This window comes from Oncorhynchus keta, chromosome 35 (genome assembly GCF_023373465.1).
Source record: "Oncorhynchus keta strain PuntledgeMale-10-30-2019 chromosome 35, Oket_V2, whole genome shotgun sequence".
NCBI classification, from domain to species: domain Eukaryota; kingdom Metazoa; phylum Chordata; class Actinopteri; order Salmoniformes; family Salmonidae; genus Oncorhynchus; species Oncorhynchus keta.
In genome coordinates, this window is record NC_068455.1 from 54,444,123 (window position 1) to 54,461,695 (window position 17,573).

Genomic DNA, 17,573 nt, shown 5'->3' on the forward strand with positions numbered 1-17,573 from the left:
AGATTAGCAAATTAACACTGATATGTATCAAGCTACATTTAAAAAAATATTTAGACATAATTGGTTTGGCATAAGAAAAATGTAAGGTATTCTGTTATTTAATATAGTGTTATTTTTTTGCAAGAATTTGAATATAGAATATATTCTATTTGTTCTACCAGTTATCAACATTTTGTTCAATGTTAAAAAAAAAAAGTAAAGCCCAGTGATTATTCTGTGTCTTTAGCTAATATGTTACTTATTTTTGCCCTGGTATTGTTTCAGCATCATCAGAGTATCATTTTGGTATTGAGTACAATTTCAGTATCAAGTATTAATATACTAAACTGGGTATAAAACTCCAAAATCTGGTATCGTGACAACACTAGTTATAGGTACTTTTAAAATTACTCAAGAAGCCCCTGCACTTAGTGAGAGTGCGTGAGTGTGCGTGTATACCCCGAGTACTGCCAGTGACTGAAGGTCAAAGAAGGGCCCTGTTTCAAAGATAATTCGATAAAAATCCAAGTAACTTCACAGATCTTCTTTGTAAAGGGTTGAAACACCGTTTCCCCTGCTTGTTCAATGAACCATAAACAATTAATGAGCATGCACCTGTGGAACGGTCGTTAAGACACTAACAGCTTACAGACGGTAGGTCACAGTTATGAAATCAAGGTCACAGTTATGAAATCTTAGGACACTAAAGAGGCCTTTCGACTGACTTTGAAAAACAAAAGAAAGATGCCCAGGGTCCCTGCTCATCTGCGTGAACGTGCCTTAGGCCTGCAGATGTGGCCAGGGCAATAAATTGCAATGTCCGTACTGTGAGACGCCTAAGACAGCGCTACAGGGAGACAGGACGGACAGCTGATCGTCCTCGCAGTGGCAGACCACATGTAACAACACCTGCACAGGATCGGTACATCCGAACATCACACCTGCGGGACAGGTACAGGATGGCAAACGACTTTCATTTTATTTTTTATTTAACCTTTATTTAACCAATCTCATTGAGATTTAAAAGCTATTTTTCAAGAGCGTCCTGGCCAAGATAGGCAGCACCAAGTCATTACAAAAATGAATTACAAAAACAACAACTGCCTGAGTTACACCAGGAACACACAATCCCTCCATCAGTGCTCAAACTGTCCGCAATAGGCTGAGAGAAGCTGGACTGAGGGCTTGTAGGCCTGTTGTAAGGCAGGTCCTCACCAGACATCACCGGCAACAATGTTGCCTATGGGCACAAACCCACCGTCGCTGGACCAGACAGGACTGGGAAAGAAAGTGCTCTTCACTGGCGAGCCGCGGTTGTGTGTCACCAGGGGTGATGGTCGGATTTGCGTTTATCGTCGAAGGATTGAGCATTACACCGAGGCCTGTACTCTGGACCGGGATTGATTTGGAGGTGGAGGGTCCGTCATGGTCTGGGGCGGTGTGTAACAGCATCATCGGACTGAGCTTGCAGCCATTGCAGGCAATCTCAACGCTATGCGTTACAGGGAAGACATCCTCCTCCCTCATGTGGTAACCTTCCTGCAGGCTCCTCCTGATATCACCCTCCAGCATGATAATGCCACCAGCCATACTGCTCGTTCTGTGCGTGACTTCTTGCAAGACAGGAGTGTCAGTGTTCTGCCATGGCCAGTGAAGAGCCCGGATCTCAATACCATTGAGCACGTCTGGGACCTGTTTGATCGGAGGGTGAGGGCTAGGGCCATTCCCCCATAAAATGCCCGGGAACTTGCAGGTGCCTTGGTGGAAGAGTGGAGTAACATATCACAGCAAGAACTGGCAAATCTGGTGCAGTCCACGAGGAGGAGATGCACTGCAGTACTTAATGCAGCTGGTGGCCACACCAGATACTGACTTATTTTTGATTTTGAACCCCCCTTTGTTTAGGGACACATTCTATTTATGTTAGTCACATGTCTGTGGAACTTGTTCAGTTTATGTCTCAGTTGTTGAATCTTGTTATCTTCATACAAATATTTACACATGTTAAGTTTGCTGAAAATAAATGCAGTTGACAATGAGAGGATGCTTCTTTTTTTGCTGAGTTCATTTTATGTTTCCAATAAAAAAAACTAAGAGATCTAAGTATCCAGATCCCTCTCTACACATGGAACAGTTTCCATCCTCACCCCTGCAGCCTCAAGAAACTCACTCTGTCTACAACCGACATTAACCTTTGACAATTTTTTCCTCAAGACTTTCATTTCCTGGAAGTAGGGCTCTGAGTTTTACCTGACACCCTGAACATGTGACCTGGTCTGTCACGCCTTGGTCTTAGTATTTTGTGTTTTCTTTAATTATTTGTTCAGGCCAGGGTGTGACATGGGTTTATTGTATTGTCGTATTGGGTTTTTTGTAGGCATTGGGATTGTGGTTGATTAGGGGTGTGTCTAGTATAGGCTTGGCTGCCTGAGGCGGTTCTCAATCAGAGTCAGGTGATTCTTGTTGTCTCTGATGGGGAACCGTATTTAGGTAGCCTGGGTTTCACTGTGTATTTCGTGGGTGATTGTTCCTGTCTCTGTGTCGTTTCACCAGATAGGCTGTAATAGGTTTCACGTTACGTTTGTTGTTTTTGTATTTATTAGTTATTTCATGTATCGTTCCGTTTTTCTTCATTAAAGACATGAGTAACCACCACGCTGCATTTCGGTCCGACTCTCTTTCTACAAACGAAGAACGCCGTTACATGGTCAGGAAAACTCCTGTCCTGGAGTTAAGAGCCCTTAGCCTGGTTAAACCAGACTGGGACCTGTACTCACCAAGTGATGGTTTGGCTTCACAGGTTTAACCAGGCTACAGGGCCGTACCCTTGTTTACTAATCTATCTACTCTCGAGGTAAAGACAAGCACGAAGCACCCTCTATTCTACAGTCTGCGTGTTAACAGGAGTGGGATAGGGTCGTGACACTGTGTTGACGAACAACCATTTCATTGATCCCTGCATTCCTGTCTGGCCCTGACTGAGGACAGTGTTAAGACTGGAATCACAGAAGACTGGAGCTACTGTGTGGGAATGAGCAAGAGAAGGGAACTCTTAATGGGGTTGAGCTCATTCAAGGCCTCAGGTTTCAAAAATGTTTGCAGTGGTGAAGAAATCGTCACATGAACACCTCCAATATGCTGTCGCTCTCTTGAGCATACACACACAGTACTCTCTCTCACACACACACACAGGAGGGGAAGCCTGCTGGGTGGTTCAAAGTGAGGTTGATTTGGCTGGTTGGAATAAAATGCCCCAATCTTTGTCTATCTGACTAACAGATATCCTGTAAGGGTCTCCTGACCCCTAATGATATTAGAGCCTGTGTGTGTGCGCACGCTGTGGGGAAAGGGTCAATAACAAGTCAACTGCCCTGGCACAAATAACAATTCTTTAGCGACGGCGGTCCTTGCCTCTATCAACAGTCTCTTTCTCTGCTAATCGCTAAGAGAATCTAACTAAATGCCACCCATGTGACCATCATAACTCTTCTGTAGTGACTGAGAGGGTCTGTGTTAGCATGTTAGAGGACCTTGCTAAAGGATGTTATTATGCTTATTCTAGAAATTCCAGGACTGCTGACCCGACACAATGCTATGCACTGAGTGTACAAAACATTAGGAACACTTGCTCTTCCCATGACATACTGGACTGACCAGGTGAATCCAGGTGAAAGCTACTATATGATCCCTCATTCATGTCACCTGTTAAATCCACTTCAAATCAGTTTAGATGAAGGGGAGGAGACAGGATAAAGAAGGATTTTTAAGCTTTGAGACAATGGAGACATGGATTGTTTATGTGTGTCATTCAGAGGGTGAATGGACAAGACAAAATATGTAAATGCCCTTGAACGGAGTTAGGTAGTAGGTGCCAGGCGCACCGGTTTTGAGTGTGTCGAGAACTGCAAAGCTGCTGGATTCTTCACGCTCAACAGTTTCCCGTGTGTATCAAGAATGGTCCACCACCCAAAGAACATCCAGCCAACTTGACACAACTGTGGGAAGCATTGGAATCAACATGGGCCAGTATCCTTGTGGAACGCTTTCGAACACCGTGTCAAGTACGTGCCGCGACAAATTGAGGCTGTTCTGAGGGGGAGGGGTACAATAATGGGAGTTGAGTCTCAATTCTTATTACATTTATTATTCCTCCCTCTTTCGCTAACATACAGTATTGCCTACAGGGATGGAGAAGACAGAGTTACCGAGAGAGAGAGAGTTACCGAGAGAGTTACCGAGAGAGTTACCGAGAGAGTTACCGAGAGAGAGAGAGTTACCGAGAGAGTTACCGAGAGAGAGAGAGTTACCGAGAGAGAGAGAGTTACCGAGAGAGAGAGAGTTACTGAGAGAGAGAGAGAGAGAGAGAGAGTTACCGAGAGAGAGAGAGTTACCGAGAGAGAGAGAGTTACCGAGAGAGAGAGAGTTACCGAGAGAGAGAGAGTTACCGAGAGAGAGAGAGTTACCGAGAGAGAGAGAGAGAGAGAGAGAGAGAGAGAGAGAGAGAGAGAGAGAGAGAGAGAGAGAGAGAGAGAGAGAGAGAGAAGAGAACATTGGAGCGAGATTAAATGTTTGTGAACTGAAACCAAAGACGGTTGGGAAAAAAAACACCACAGCTACTTGGACAGTTTTCCAGAGGGCAGCATTGCAATATAATGAATGGTAATTTCAAAGGGAGAGGAAGAGAGAGAAATTGACTGTACGACCCCGTAACCCCTCCCTCACCCCCTCCTCTCTCAAAGTATTCCGGGAAGTGCAGCCAGGAGTTCCAGAGTCCAGACACACACTAGGGTCAGGAGAGGAGGACAGAGTTAGGATGGTTCTAATTACAAACTCTACTGTAAGGGTGTGTGTGTGTGTGTGTGTGTGTGTGTGTGTGTGTGTGTGTGTGTACACTCGTTTTCCTACCTTATCATCAGGACCCCAATGTCCTAACAATTCACTGAATGTCCTGAATTTATTCAAATGCTATTTTGAGTTCTAGTGTTGGGTTAAGATTTTGAGGGATAGGGGTAGGTTAAGGGTTAGGTTAAGGGTTAGGTTAAGGTTTAGGGTCAGGGAAAATAGGATTTGTTTTAATGGTCAAACATTTGTACTCCCCAAAAAGTCCTGAAATGTCAAGAAAATAAAGCTGTGCGGATATGTGTGCGTTGTCTCACACACTCCTCACCACAGCTTTGTAGAACAGGGTGTGGGTCATCGTCATGGTGAAGGGGGTTGATGGGATAGCATGGCACATCCGGATATGATCAGACGCATCCGCTCAGAGACAAATGACACACACACACACATTCTGTTGCCACAGCACACACACACACACATTCTGTTGCCACAGCACACACACGCACATTCTTTTGCCACAGCACACACACACGTGCAAATTCTGTTGCCACAACACACACACACACACACACACACACACACACACACACGTGCATTCTGTTGCCACAGCACACACACACACACATTCACATATATTAAACCGTGCTTATGTGTTATTGATGAGTGTCAAGGGTTGGGAGGTGGTGAGAAAGCAGAAACATATCGATCTCAGAACTACCCTTCCTACTGATTTAGAAGAGACTGTTAAAACACCCTGAAACACTTCACATGTTTACAACATCCTCCAATATGATTGGATGTGACATTCACGGGACAGAGTACTGCATGCGATCTGGCTTGTCTCAAATGTGTCAGGTTACTTGTGGTTGAAGAATGTGGAAGGAATTTCCTCTTGAATGACAATAAACATCATCAAGCGATCAATCAAGTTTATAGGCTGTGTTACGATCTGATCCAGTACAAATAACTACCATGTCCAGTCAGTAGACTACCATGCCCAGTCAGTAGACTACCATGCCCAGTTAGTGAAGGGTAAAGTGATGTAAAGATGGTGATGTCAGAGGTTAGGGGTCAGAGGTGATGTGAGGTTGTCTTACCAGCCAGGGTTGTGGGATCTCTGGGAGGGGCATCTGAGGGGGGGCCGGGAGGCTGCTGTGGATCTCTGACTTGAACGAGGGCTCTGAGAAGAAGAGAGCGATAAAAATAGATTTTAGAGACAGTGGAAGACTGCAAAGTAAACACAAGGGACAATAATTGGAATTTGGTTTCATCCATGTTATGTTTCTAAAACAATAAGATGGATCAGATTTACATATAATATGGATTGAGGTGAACTGAATGGACTAAAGTTGTGTAATAGTTGATGGGCGGTGGTTGGGAGTCTGACCTTAACTGAACTGAGGTTGTGTAATGATTATGTGGTTGAAGTGGACAAAGGGTGTGTGAAGGTTGTGGTTCTGGCCTTTAGCGTTCGGTACCCTATGCAGAATGTTGGAAATGAGCAGACTGAGGTCGTGCGTAAAGGTTATGTGATGGTTGTAGGTCTGACCGTGAGGTTGTGTAAAGGTTGTGTTTAGATTCTGACCATTAGCGTTGAGGACCCTGAGGAGGATGTTGGAGATGAGCATCTTCTTCTCCCTGACCCCAGAACTCAGATACTCCCTGTCCAGCAGGTCCAGGAACAGACGCAGCTCACACACCAACTCCTCCATGGCTGCAGAAAGACACAGGAGACAAAACGACAGAATGTTAAGACAGCACACACGCTCACAAACACACAGGCTATTAACGCATCGTACTCATGGCCAGCAAAGGCGTAGCGTAATAACGTGGTTATGACCAAGTCGATGTCAACACTCTCTGTAGGCTCTACCGTTTCAACAGCATTCAAAGACTCTTGGGAAACAAACGCAAGCTACCTGGCGTATCCAAAGCAGAATGTAGACACCATGATTAAGAGTTGCCCAACCGAGGCTGGCACTGGGATTAGACCGGAGGAATCTTCCCTGCCATCAAAGTTCATTAGCAGCTCTGGGAACACATACATTCGCTAACCCTCTTCGCAGACAAACAATAGGCACAGCCCATATAAAAAGGCATAGCTGGATGTTTAGGTGCCTGTCTCTCACTGGGAGGGAGAGAAGGGTATGGATCGCTTCACGTCGAGTTATTAGGCTCAGCTGTTAGGCTCAGCACAGCAGTACAGAACTCCTCTGTAGATAAAGAGAACACACCTCCCATCTTTCATGGTTCAGCCCTGTCAGTTCCAGCAGAGCGTGTAATAAACATGTAAACAGTCTTATTGCTGATGACGACATATGAACTCTAAATAGCGGACGTTCATTGACGGGCCCCCTAGAAGTTATGGTTGGTTAGCTACGGATATAATCAGAGGTCCTATATGTGGTTTTGTTCCATAGAGAATTCCCCAGGCCTCCCGCTATGACGGAAAAACACACACTCACGATGAAACTATCATTTAACCCCTGCAAAGGCATAATTCCTCACAGACCATACTTGTGTGTTTTGAATGATTCCATTTAAAAAATAAATTAAAAAATCAGTTCAGTTGAACTCTTTGAGGAGCAATACAATTTCTAGGGTGGTATATTTTGATACACCTATTGAGTAATGCATTATGTCATAGCAAATGGTAATGCACTTATCCGCATCCCCTCCACATGCGAAATCTGACTGACAGCTCGCGAAACAGTTTGGAATGTTCAGCACACAGCAGTGGAGTGATTTGAACATAGTCTCAATTGACGTATTGTTTTTGCCAGACACCTACGATGATATAACATCTAGTAGGCCCTATAAAAGCCCGAAGGACCCCCTTGACAGCTCTGTTAATGATAGTGATGTACAGTTTGGGGGATGGTGGCCTAAACCTTTGATCGGTGCGTCTGGCATTGAGATCGGTGCATACCGTTGTCTGCCAGAGACATTTACGAGGTTAGAACACACATCCATATTTTACTCTCACAGCTATGGAGAAGACTAGGATTCTTTCTCTATAGCTGTACAAACAGCAGCCTTCACACATTTCTGTTGTAATCTTATTATCCGTTGAGAGTGGAGGGGGGAGAGAGAGACAGATACCCATTTCAGACAGAAAGTGTGGTATATTACCTGTAAAAAAAAAATATAATCTAAAGCAATGTTTATATGACCCTTTTTCAAACAGACCCGTATTTAGCACCTTCTTGCTGGTACACTGCAACAACAACAACAATCAAGTTGCTTCAAATTATTATGACGTAACTGGTTCCACAGGCATGCTACCTTAACAAAAAAGTATATATATATTTGGCCCAAACTTACCTCTAACTTGACAAACGCTTCTCATATGTTCATTCAACTATACATTATATTTGGGTAAAAACAGTGCTGTGCAAAAAAAGTGCTGTGCAACTGGTTACCGTTGGTGAAAAAGTACCCAATTGTCATACTTGATTAAAAGTAAAGATAACGTAATAGAAAATGACTCAAGTAAACATCACCCTGTAAAATAATACTTGAGTAACAGTCTAACAGTATTTGGTTTTAAATATACTTATGTATCGAAAGTAAAATTATATATAATTTAACAAGCAAACCGGAGGACACGATTGTATTTGATTTATTTACGCATAGCCTGGGGCACACTCCAACACTCTTTATTTAATTCACAAACAAAGCATTTGTGTTTAGTGAGTCCGTCAGATCAAGACTCAGTAGGGATGATATCTTGATAAGTGTGTGAATTTGACAATTTTCCTGTCCTGTTAAGCTTTCGAAATGGAACGAGTACTTTTGGGTGTCAGAGAACATTTATGGAGTAAAAAAAGTGCATTAATTGAATTAGAAATGTAGTGGAGTAACAGTAAAAGTTGTAAAACATAGTCATGTAAAGTACAGATACGCCAAAAAAAATGACTTAAGCAGTACCTTAAAGTACACACACACACACAAAAACCTTGCTTTGAACATACGTTTTCAACTTAAATATTTGACACACTGTAACAGCTTTCTTGTGGTGAAGGAGAGTCAGACCAAAATGCAGCGTGATGATGATTCATGATATTTTAATGAAGGAAAAAACTATACATGAAGATACTACAAAATAATGAAATGTGAAAACCGAAACAGCCCTATCTGGTGCAAACACAAAGACAGGAACAATCACCCACAAAACACTCAAAGAATAAGGCTGCCTAAATATGGTTCCCAATCAGAGACAACGATACACACTTTGCTAGATAACCCCACCAAGCCACACACCCAACACCCCACAAAACCCCAAGACAAAACACACCACAATAAACCCATGTCACACCCTGGCCTGACCAAATAAATGAAGACAAACACAATATATTACGACCAGGGCGTGACACACACGTTGACATACATGATTACAGTGTGCATGTCCATTTATGCAGTCATTATTATTCAACATGACCTCACTTGAGATTTGAACTCAAAATCTCTTGGTTCATGGCAAACCTCTAGGTTCAATTATCATTTAAATCAGACTACTCTCTCATCATTGACTTGATTTACTTTTCTCAGTCATTTGAGGGATTTCTGTATAGTTATCTAATGTTGGTGGGTCATACGGGTCTGCATATTAGTTTGTTTTTAATGTTAGTCCTTAACTAAAATAGCTTTAGAGAGAGAACAAGGACTTTAGGCTGGGTTTCAATCCCTATTGTATGCCATTCTGTTCCATTTTATTGTTTAGAAAGATTACATGGAATTTGGTTTCATCCATGTTTTGTCCCTTCTTGTGTTTACATGTATAAGGACTTGGTGACAACAGCTGATGTGAAAATAGCTTTTTTAAATTAAATTCTAGAGAGATGTGGGGCATAGCCAAGGACTAAACAAGTACAGTTGAAGTCGGAAGTTTACATACACTTTGTTGGCGTCATAAAAAAATTGTTTTTCAACCACTCCACAAACTTCTTGTTAACAAACTATAGTTTTGGCAAGTCGGTTAGGACATCTACTTCGTGCATGACGCAAGTCATTTTTACAATAATTGTTTACAGACAGATTATTCCACTTATAATTCACTGTATCACCATTCCAGTGGTTCAGAAGTTTACATACACTAAGTTAACTGTGCATTTAAACAGCTTGGAAAATTCCAGAAAATGACTTTAAAAGCTTCTGATAGGCTAATTGACATCATTTGAGTCAATTGGAGGCGTACCTGTGGATGTATTTCAAGGTCGACCTTCAAACTCAGTGCCTCTTTGCTTGACATCATGGGAAAATCAGAAGAAATCAGCCAAGACCTCAGAAAAAAAATTGTAGACCTCCACAAGTCTGGTTCATCCTTGGGAGCAATTTCCAAACGCCTGAAGGTACCACGTTCATCTGTACAAACAATAGTACGCAAGTATAAACACCATGGGACAACACAGCCATCATACCGCTCAGGAAGGAGACACGTTCTGTCTCCTAGAGATTACTTTTTGGAGAAATGGCATCTGGTCTGATGAAACAAAAGTAGAACTGTTTGGCCATAATGACCATCGTTATGTTTGGAGGAAAAAGAGGGAGGCTTGTAAGCCGAAGAACACCATTCCAACCGTGAAGCACGGGGGTGGCAGCATCATGTTGTGGGGGTGCTTTACTGCAAGGGAGACTGGTGCACTTCACAAAATAGATGGCATCCTGAAGAAGAAGAATTATGTGGATATATTGAAGCAACATCTCAAGACATCAGTTAAAGCTTGGTCGCAAATGGATCTTCCAAATGGACAATGACCCCAAGCGTACTTCCAATGTTGTGGAAAAATGGCTTCAGGACAACAAAGTCAAGGTATTGGAGTGGCCATCACAAAGCCCTGACCTCAATTGTACAGAAAATGTGTGGGCAGAACTGAAAAGGCGTGTGTGAGCAAGGAGGCCTACAAACCTGACTCAGTTACACCAGCTCTGTCAGGAGGAATGGGCCAAAATTCACCCAACTTATTGTGGGAAGCTTGTGGAAGGATGCCTGAAACGTTTGACCCAAGTTAAACAATTTAAAGGCAATGCTACCAAATACTAATTGAGTGCATGTAAACTTCTGACCCACTGGGTATGTGATGAAAGAAATAAAAGCTGAAATAAATCACTCTTTACTATTATTCTGACATTTCAAATTCTTCAAATAAAGTGGTGATCCTAACTGACCTAAAACAGGGGATTTTTAGTAGGATTAAATGTCAGGAATTGTGAAAAACTGAGTTTAAAATGTATTTGGCTAAGGTGTATGTAAACTTCCAACTTCAACTGTACCATTCTTTTTTGTTGTTGCTTTGTGTGTGTGTGTGTGTCGATGTCTGACAGGTCCTTAAACACTACTCTGCCTTCTCCTGTCACTCTGATGATAGAGGCCCTCGGCAGTGTGTGTGTGTGTGGCGCTGGTCCTGAGTTGAAAGGCTGTCACGTCCCCAGACTAAACACAGCAGAAGGGGTGGGTGTGCTACAGACACCATTTGTAAATGAGAGACAGACAGACACTGTCAAATACACACAACTACAAACTCAGGACAAGAACATAAACCAGATGGTTTTCCCTCTCACCTTAAATAGCCTGCATTTTCCATAACAAAATGTGTTACTATTCTATTAAGACACACTCAAAATGTCATACAGGAACTAAATAGAGCAATACATAACTACGCTGAGAGTATAAAACATGAAGAACACCTTCTCTTTCTATGACAGACTGACCTGGTGAATCCAGGTAAAAGCTATGATCCCTCATTGATGTCACTTGTTAAATCCACTCCAAATCAGTGTAGATGAAGGGGAGGAGACAGGTTAAATAAGTATTTTTAATCCTTTAGACAACTGAGACATGGTGTATGTGTCCCATTCAGATGGTGAATGGGCAAGAAAATATGCAAGTGCCTTTGAACCAGATATGGTAGTAGATGCCAGGAGCACTAGTTTGCGTAAAGAATTGCAACGCTGCTGGGGTTTTCACTCAACAGTTCCCCACGTGAATCAAGAATGGTCCACCACCCAAAGGACCTCCAGTCAACTTGACACTACTGTGAGGATCATTGGTGTCAACATGTGACAGCATCCCCGTGGAACAATTTTCGAAACCTTGTAGAGTCCATGCTCTGATGAATTGAGGCTGTGCTGTGGGCAAAACAGGTGCCACAACTCAATACTAGGAAGGTGTTCTTAATGTTTTTGTACCCACATTGTTTATTTTCCACCATTGTGTAGCCTAAGTGATGGGCAACCTACAAACACAACCCAAACTCACCCTTACAATACAGGAAAACCAGTTGGTGTATTTACACAAATTAGAGAGCATGTCGTCATCATCCATCCTATAACCAGGCTGTATTGAGCCATCATATGATGTCCACATACCATAAAGCCGATGTAATCTGACATCATGTCTGTTTGAAAAACTCGAGCCAGGCTTCTGAGGGAGCTCTGGCGTTCTTTGGATCAAGCAGTAGCCCAGACTCTGCGTGTTGACTGAGCCAATGGGCATAAGATACTGCAGACCTGGACCAATGACAGGCTGGTTAGTGGATGCACTGCGGACATGGACGCCGGACACAGTTTGTGTGCAGCGCAGGTATGCTTGAGTTTACTATTCCATAGAATGTCAATGGTAATCAGCAAATGCAATATATTGAGTGTCATTGTAGGATATAGGGAACAACCACATAATCTGTTGCGTTGTGGGCAGAATGTTGCAGTTGGACGTTTGTGACGTTAATTGGGGTGGTTTATGGTCTGGCATCGCCATGGTCACCCTCCTCGCTTCAGTCGCCGCCACACAACAGGGCATCGCTCAACGCTGGTTGCACACAGCTCCTTATATCAACATGCACACACACACTACAGCTGGTTCTTCCAGCTGACCCTCCTACTGTGCCCCCCCCTCCTTCTGCCCTCGTCTCTGGATTGTTACTTTCCCCCCTTCCCTCCCTCTCTCCGTTGGGGTGAACTGAGTGCCTTACTCCAGGGTCTGAGTCGGCACATTTCCTCCAGTCGGCCTACGCCCACACTCAGAGAGAGGAAGCCCAGTGCGGGGGAAACACGCTACCTCCCCTGGAACTCTCTCCCTGGAGCCCCTGTTTGACCCAGAAAAGCTAACCTGGGACTCTTTTCGTAGATTACACAGCAAGTCAGATGGAAATGTGATGTGTAGAACATACATCATTCTCTGTCACTTAGAGTAGGGAATCTTGCCAGTTCTATACATCATATTTCTACCTTAATAATCCTCTAAACTCCGTGTAGACTAGAGTCGGCCTGCAGGCCACGATCACCCCAATCAAAAGGGTGAACATCATATCAAATCACGGTCATAGAAACGCAATGAACCTTTAATAAACCTGCAATAAAACACTCATGCTTCTGGGTCCTTTCCCCTGAGAACCCAACCCATGTACTGTAAGATGAGGTCAGTGGCTGCATTAGCTTATGATGAGAGACCAGCATTCGCTATCCTGGTCTGTAATTACCAGGGCTCTGTGTTCCACGGGGAATGCCAAGGGAACATCACAGTGGACTATATCATCTCTATCAGTTACACAGGTGGTTTACAAGCAGATGTGCCAAACCACAAACATCTGAGTCGGACTGATCTGGACCTCAAAACCTACCCATCATCTGAGAGAAGGGAACCAGAGTCTGTAGTTCATATAGAGAGGCAGTGGAGAGGGAGAGAGAGGGTAGGAAGGAATGGAGAGAGAGAGAGTAGGAAGGAATGGAGAGAGAGAGAGAGAGAGAGAGAGTAGGAAGGAATGGAGAGAGAGCGAGAGAGTGCAAGAGAGCGTGAGAGAAAGAGAGAGTGAAGCTCCTCCAGTATCTGTGTAAGGGGATAATTACAGAGCACTCGACGTGAAAGCACACCACTGAGAGGGGATGGAGGGAAGAAAAAGAAAATAGGAGAGGATGGTGGTTAGAGGCGCTGGATTTCAGGTTGGACTCATCTTTCTTGGAGGAATGGAAGGCCTGAGGAGACTTGGTGGTGCCCTCCGCATCCCATCCCAACCTGGACTTTAGTTATGTCACCAGCCATTTGCATTCAACCAAGAAAGAAAGAAAGTCAAGAGGATAGCGTGGCTGATGTAGTCTATCAGAGTCCAAAGGAGGTTGATGAGATGAGCATTTGGGCTCCCATGCCATACCTCACGTTTGTGGTAAAGCTAGAGCCATCCATGTATTGGCCTAATGCCGAGTTATCTGCTGTGACGCTCAAAGGGAAACCGCTCCACTTTGATTGACAGCTCCTAACCAGACAGTATTTAAAAGCTTCTATTCCCATTAGACTCCACCCAGCACAGACCACAACCCCCTTTCCACCATCAGTTAAATTTTCAGTCATGTTGTTGATGGCGTTTATCTCAAGAGCTACTCTTGCCCCCCCATTTGGCAATGCCAGACCCCAACAAAACCCTCTCGCAGTGGTGTTTGTTCTATCTGGATCAAATGTATATCTTCACCCCAGACAGATAATCAAACTGGCTAACCAGCTCATCCTCTTATAGCTGCTAAGCCTTTTAAAGCAGGCTGAGGGCTAATCTGAAATGATCAACAACATCAGTTATTGCCCTGAGGATTATTACCAAGGAAAACAGGAGTGGTTATTTATGATTGCTAATAGTGCATGCATTCGGAAAGTAAATCAGATGGCCCTGCAAAACCAACGTTACATCAAGCCTAATCTTGGTTTACGATTTATGTTTTCGTAGTCTGTCCACATGCAATTATATCATGTCAAAAGGCTTTGGATTTGTGTTGGATAAAGGCACAGTCAAAACTATATGGTAGCCACACCATATGACAGTCGCAATGCATGACAGTTACACTGTATGACACAAGTCTTATATAAGTCTACATATGGCTCTTCATCACGATGGTTTTCCAATGTGCATAAGGCTATTGACAGGAATGGAGAGGCGGCCAAGGATCTCCAATTTGGGTTGGAATTAAACTCTGTGCCTGCATGCCAGTTCACTGACAGATTGACTTTGATGAGGGGGGATTATGAACTCATTTTTCTTCCTCTCTTCTCCTCTTTGAATCGGGTTTTCCTGCCATTGAAAGGGGGGGGTCCTGTTTATTTTTTGACACAAGAAAGCCTTTAAAAATCCATCATCGTTGGGGTGCTGAGTGGGGTTCTAAAAGAGAGGGGGACCCCGTTTCGCTAAAACAGAACCAAATGGGCCAACGAGCGAAGGGGGCCAAACTGCTGACACCATGGCCACATCACAGGCACCCAACGCGGTGCCAATTAAAGCCACATCGTCTGAGGGTTTCCGACCGAGGGGAAACTACGATAATAAACACATTAACACTCCATTCATATTGCCCCCAAAATGGCACCACGTAAGAGTTTTAGAAACAGGGACAGAAAGTGAATTCTTTCCAACTGCCAAGTTTGCCTGCTGCTAGTACCCCCCCCCCCCCAATGGTGGATAGGCTGATCACAAGGCAAAACTTAAAAACACCCTCTCCATGTCCCAGCCCTTGAGCCAAAACACACTTCCCACATTCTCATGTGGCGTGTAGATGAGATTACAGCATTACTACACAATGGTTGTCTGTCGGTGACCCTACCAAATGTTAAGCTGCGATAAATTGCCTAGCTACCTGATACCACGCAGCTGCCAACCCGAAGATAGAGGAGGGTAGCAGTGGAGCCAGGTTTTGTTATTGTAGGGATACGGTCTCCTGCAGAGAAACAAGAGATATGGAGCCACTTGGTGTTGTCATACCACTGACTATGTTGTTGACCTCAGGGAAAATCCTACATTACCTCTAGGTTGACCTTAGGTATGTGGGCCTATGCAACAACAGATGAATTGCGTGACACCACCACAATCATTTGTGTAAGTAATATCATAGAAACATTGCTTAATTTGTATAGAATAAACCTAATCTGAGGCCAAAATCTGATTTAGAGTAACATTGGAAAATTTAAAAAAGCGTTCAATGACTGTTATGATATATTATAAACTATAATGCCCTGTTTTAATTGATGGTACAGCAACAAAAGTAATCCAATGAGCGCGTAAAACTCATGCACACTATACTGTAGCAGCTCCATGTGCGCTCCCCTGGAAAGAGGCGGTCACTTGTCACTTCGTCCTGCGCCAGCTGCGCCCAGTGACGGCACAATCCAGTGATTATCGTGCGGGACTGCCTGGACGCTGAGAGGGCTGCTATTCATCAGTGTTGCCCGGGGTCAGAAAGGGGAGAGGGCGGGGAGGTCTCAGGTTGCAACTCGCTACGCTCTAGTCGCGACGCAAAATTCCATGGACAACAAAACCACGACCCTAATGACACTGTCAGGAGCCAGCGGTGGCCAGCAATCTTTCCAGGCTCCAGCAACCTCTCGCTCTCTCTCTCTCTGTTATGAGAGTTACTATTATTACAGAATAATTCATTTAATGAGTTGTCATTATAGCAATGCTGCAATGACAATTTACAAGGCGGGGTGATAATGATTAGCAACAATGCATTGTTTATTATTAGGATATAACGTTACAGTACTATACAATAATAGGCCTAATGCATCATCAGGGAATTATATGTCATTATATTTTCCCTTCCAGTAAGTGTGTTGGCTATTGAACTCGTTTCGTTTTAAAACCAGCAGCTCTCAAGGGGAGATAGTAAATAGATGTGTCAGACACATATCAATATTTACAGTGGCCAGCTGTTGAAGCCCTGAACCAAAAGCGCATGCTGACGTTGGAATACACTCACCCCTGGAAGCGAACAAAATGGGATCGCGCCGCATGGTGGCTTCCCAACGCATCTAAATCCTAGCAAACAGAAGCAGGCGAGTGGCCGGCAGCTGTCGAATATCAATAAAAATCCCTCTCTCCACGGGTCAGCGGCCAACGACGGAACCCTTGTCTGTTTCTTTGAGGATAGATGTGCCCCGCGATACCAGCTCTGAACAGTCTTTCACCACCGTGCGCTTTACGACCAACTGGCAACGTCTCCGTCACGAGTCTCCTTACAAGCTTTTCTCCGGCTCTTTTCCCCTCTTTGCTTCCTTCCGTCCTCCTCCCTCTTACAAAACCTACTCAAACTGCCCGTGCCTGCATGGTCTCCTCAGCTCAGAAACGGATCTTGTTTGAATGCTCGCATCTGCCGTCTGTTACGGTGCTGACAGGCGGCCAATAATGAGAGGGCTAGTCGTGCCTTGCAAGCAAGCGCGCCGAGGGCAGACTGAACTTTTCAAATATCTCCCCCTCTCTATCTTTGCTGAAAGGTGAGACGCGACCCCTTTTCTCTCCGCCCAGCTCTCTCTCGGGCTCGTATTCCAGTGTGCAGTTAACGAAGGGAAGCATATTTAAACACACCAGGGCAGGCAGGGCGAGCCCAGTTCTGAGTTCTCCCCCTTTTCCTCAGCGGCAGATGGGTTATTGAACTCAGGCTGGCTCGCCCCTAGGGATATGGGGGAATCGGCAGTTTATGGTAATAGTCGGTAATTAAGGACCGTCCGCGTCTCTCACTGCACCGATCACACGGTTGTGTGTCCAGAGGGGAGAGCAACAGCCAGCCAATGACAGATATGAGAGTGGGGCTCAAGTTGAAATACAGGGATACTGTGTAATACCTCACCCAACTCAGACTCAACAAAACAATGTCTGCTGTATTGCATAGTTTAGGTAGGCTGAAGCCTAGAAACGCTGGTTCAGAACTGAAGTTTTACCATGTGTAAATTGACACATTGAAACTAAATCATATGTAATTAAGGCTTTTCTGGACTATAAACTAAA

The 17,573-nt window shown here is 44.1% G+C and overlaps 1 protein-coding gene across 3 annotated transcripts in view; it reads right to left on the minus strand.

Annotated features, from left to right (window-relative positions):
• LOC118368632 (actin filament-associated protein 1) overlaps positions 1 to 17,573 on the minus strand; it is a 116,337-nt gene that overhangs the window by 42,472 nt on the left and 56,292 nt on the right. Inside the window, exons 1-3 of one of the 3 annotated variants that reach the window (XM_035752896.2) lie at positions 16,549 to 17,175; positions 6,404 to 6,532; positions 5,916 to 5,998 (exon numbers count right to left, since the gene is read on the minus strand). In XM_035752896.2, coding sequence (XP_035608789.1) covers positions 5,916 to 5,998; positions 6,404 to 6,532; positions 16,549 to 16,600 — 264 coding nt within the window. In that variant the 5' untranslated portion in view covers positions 16,601 to 17,175. Of the gene's footprint in view, positions 1 to 5,915; positions 5,999 to 6,403; positions 6,533 to 16,548; positions 17,176 to 17,573 lie in introns of those variants that run through there. The other 2 variants (XM_035752898.2, XM_035752897.2) reach the window with 2 other exon arrangements.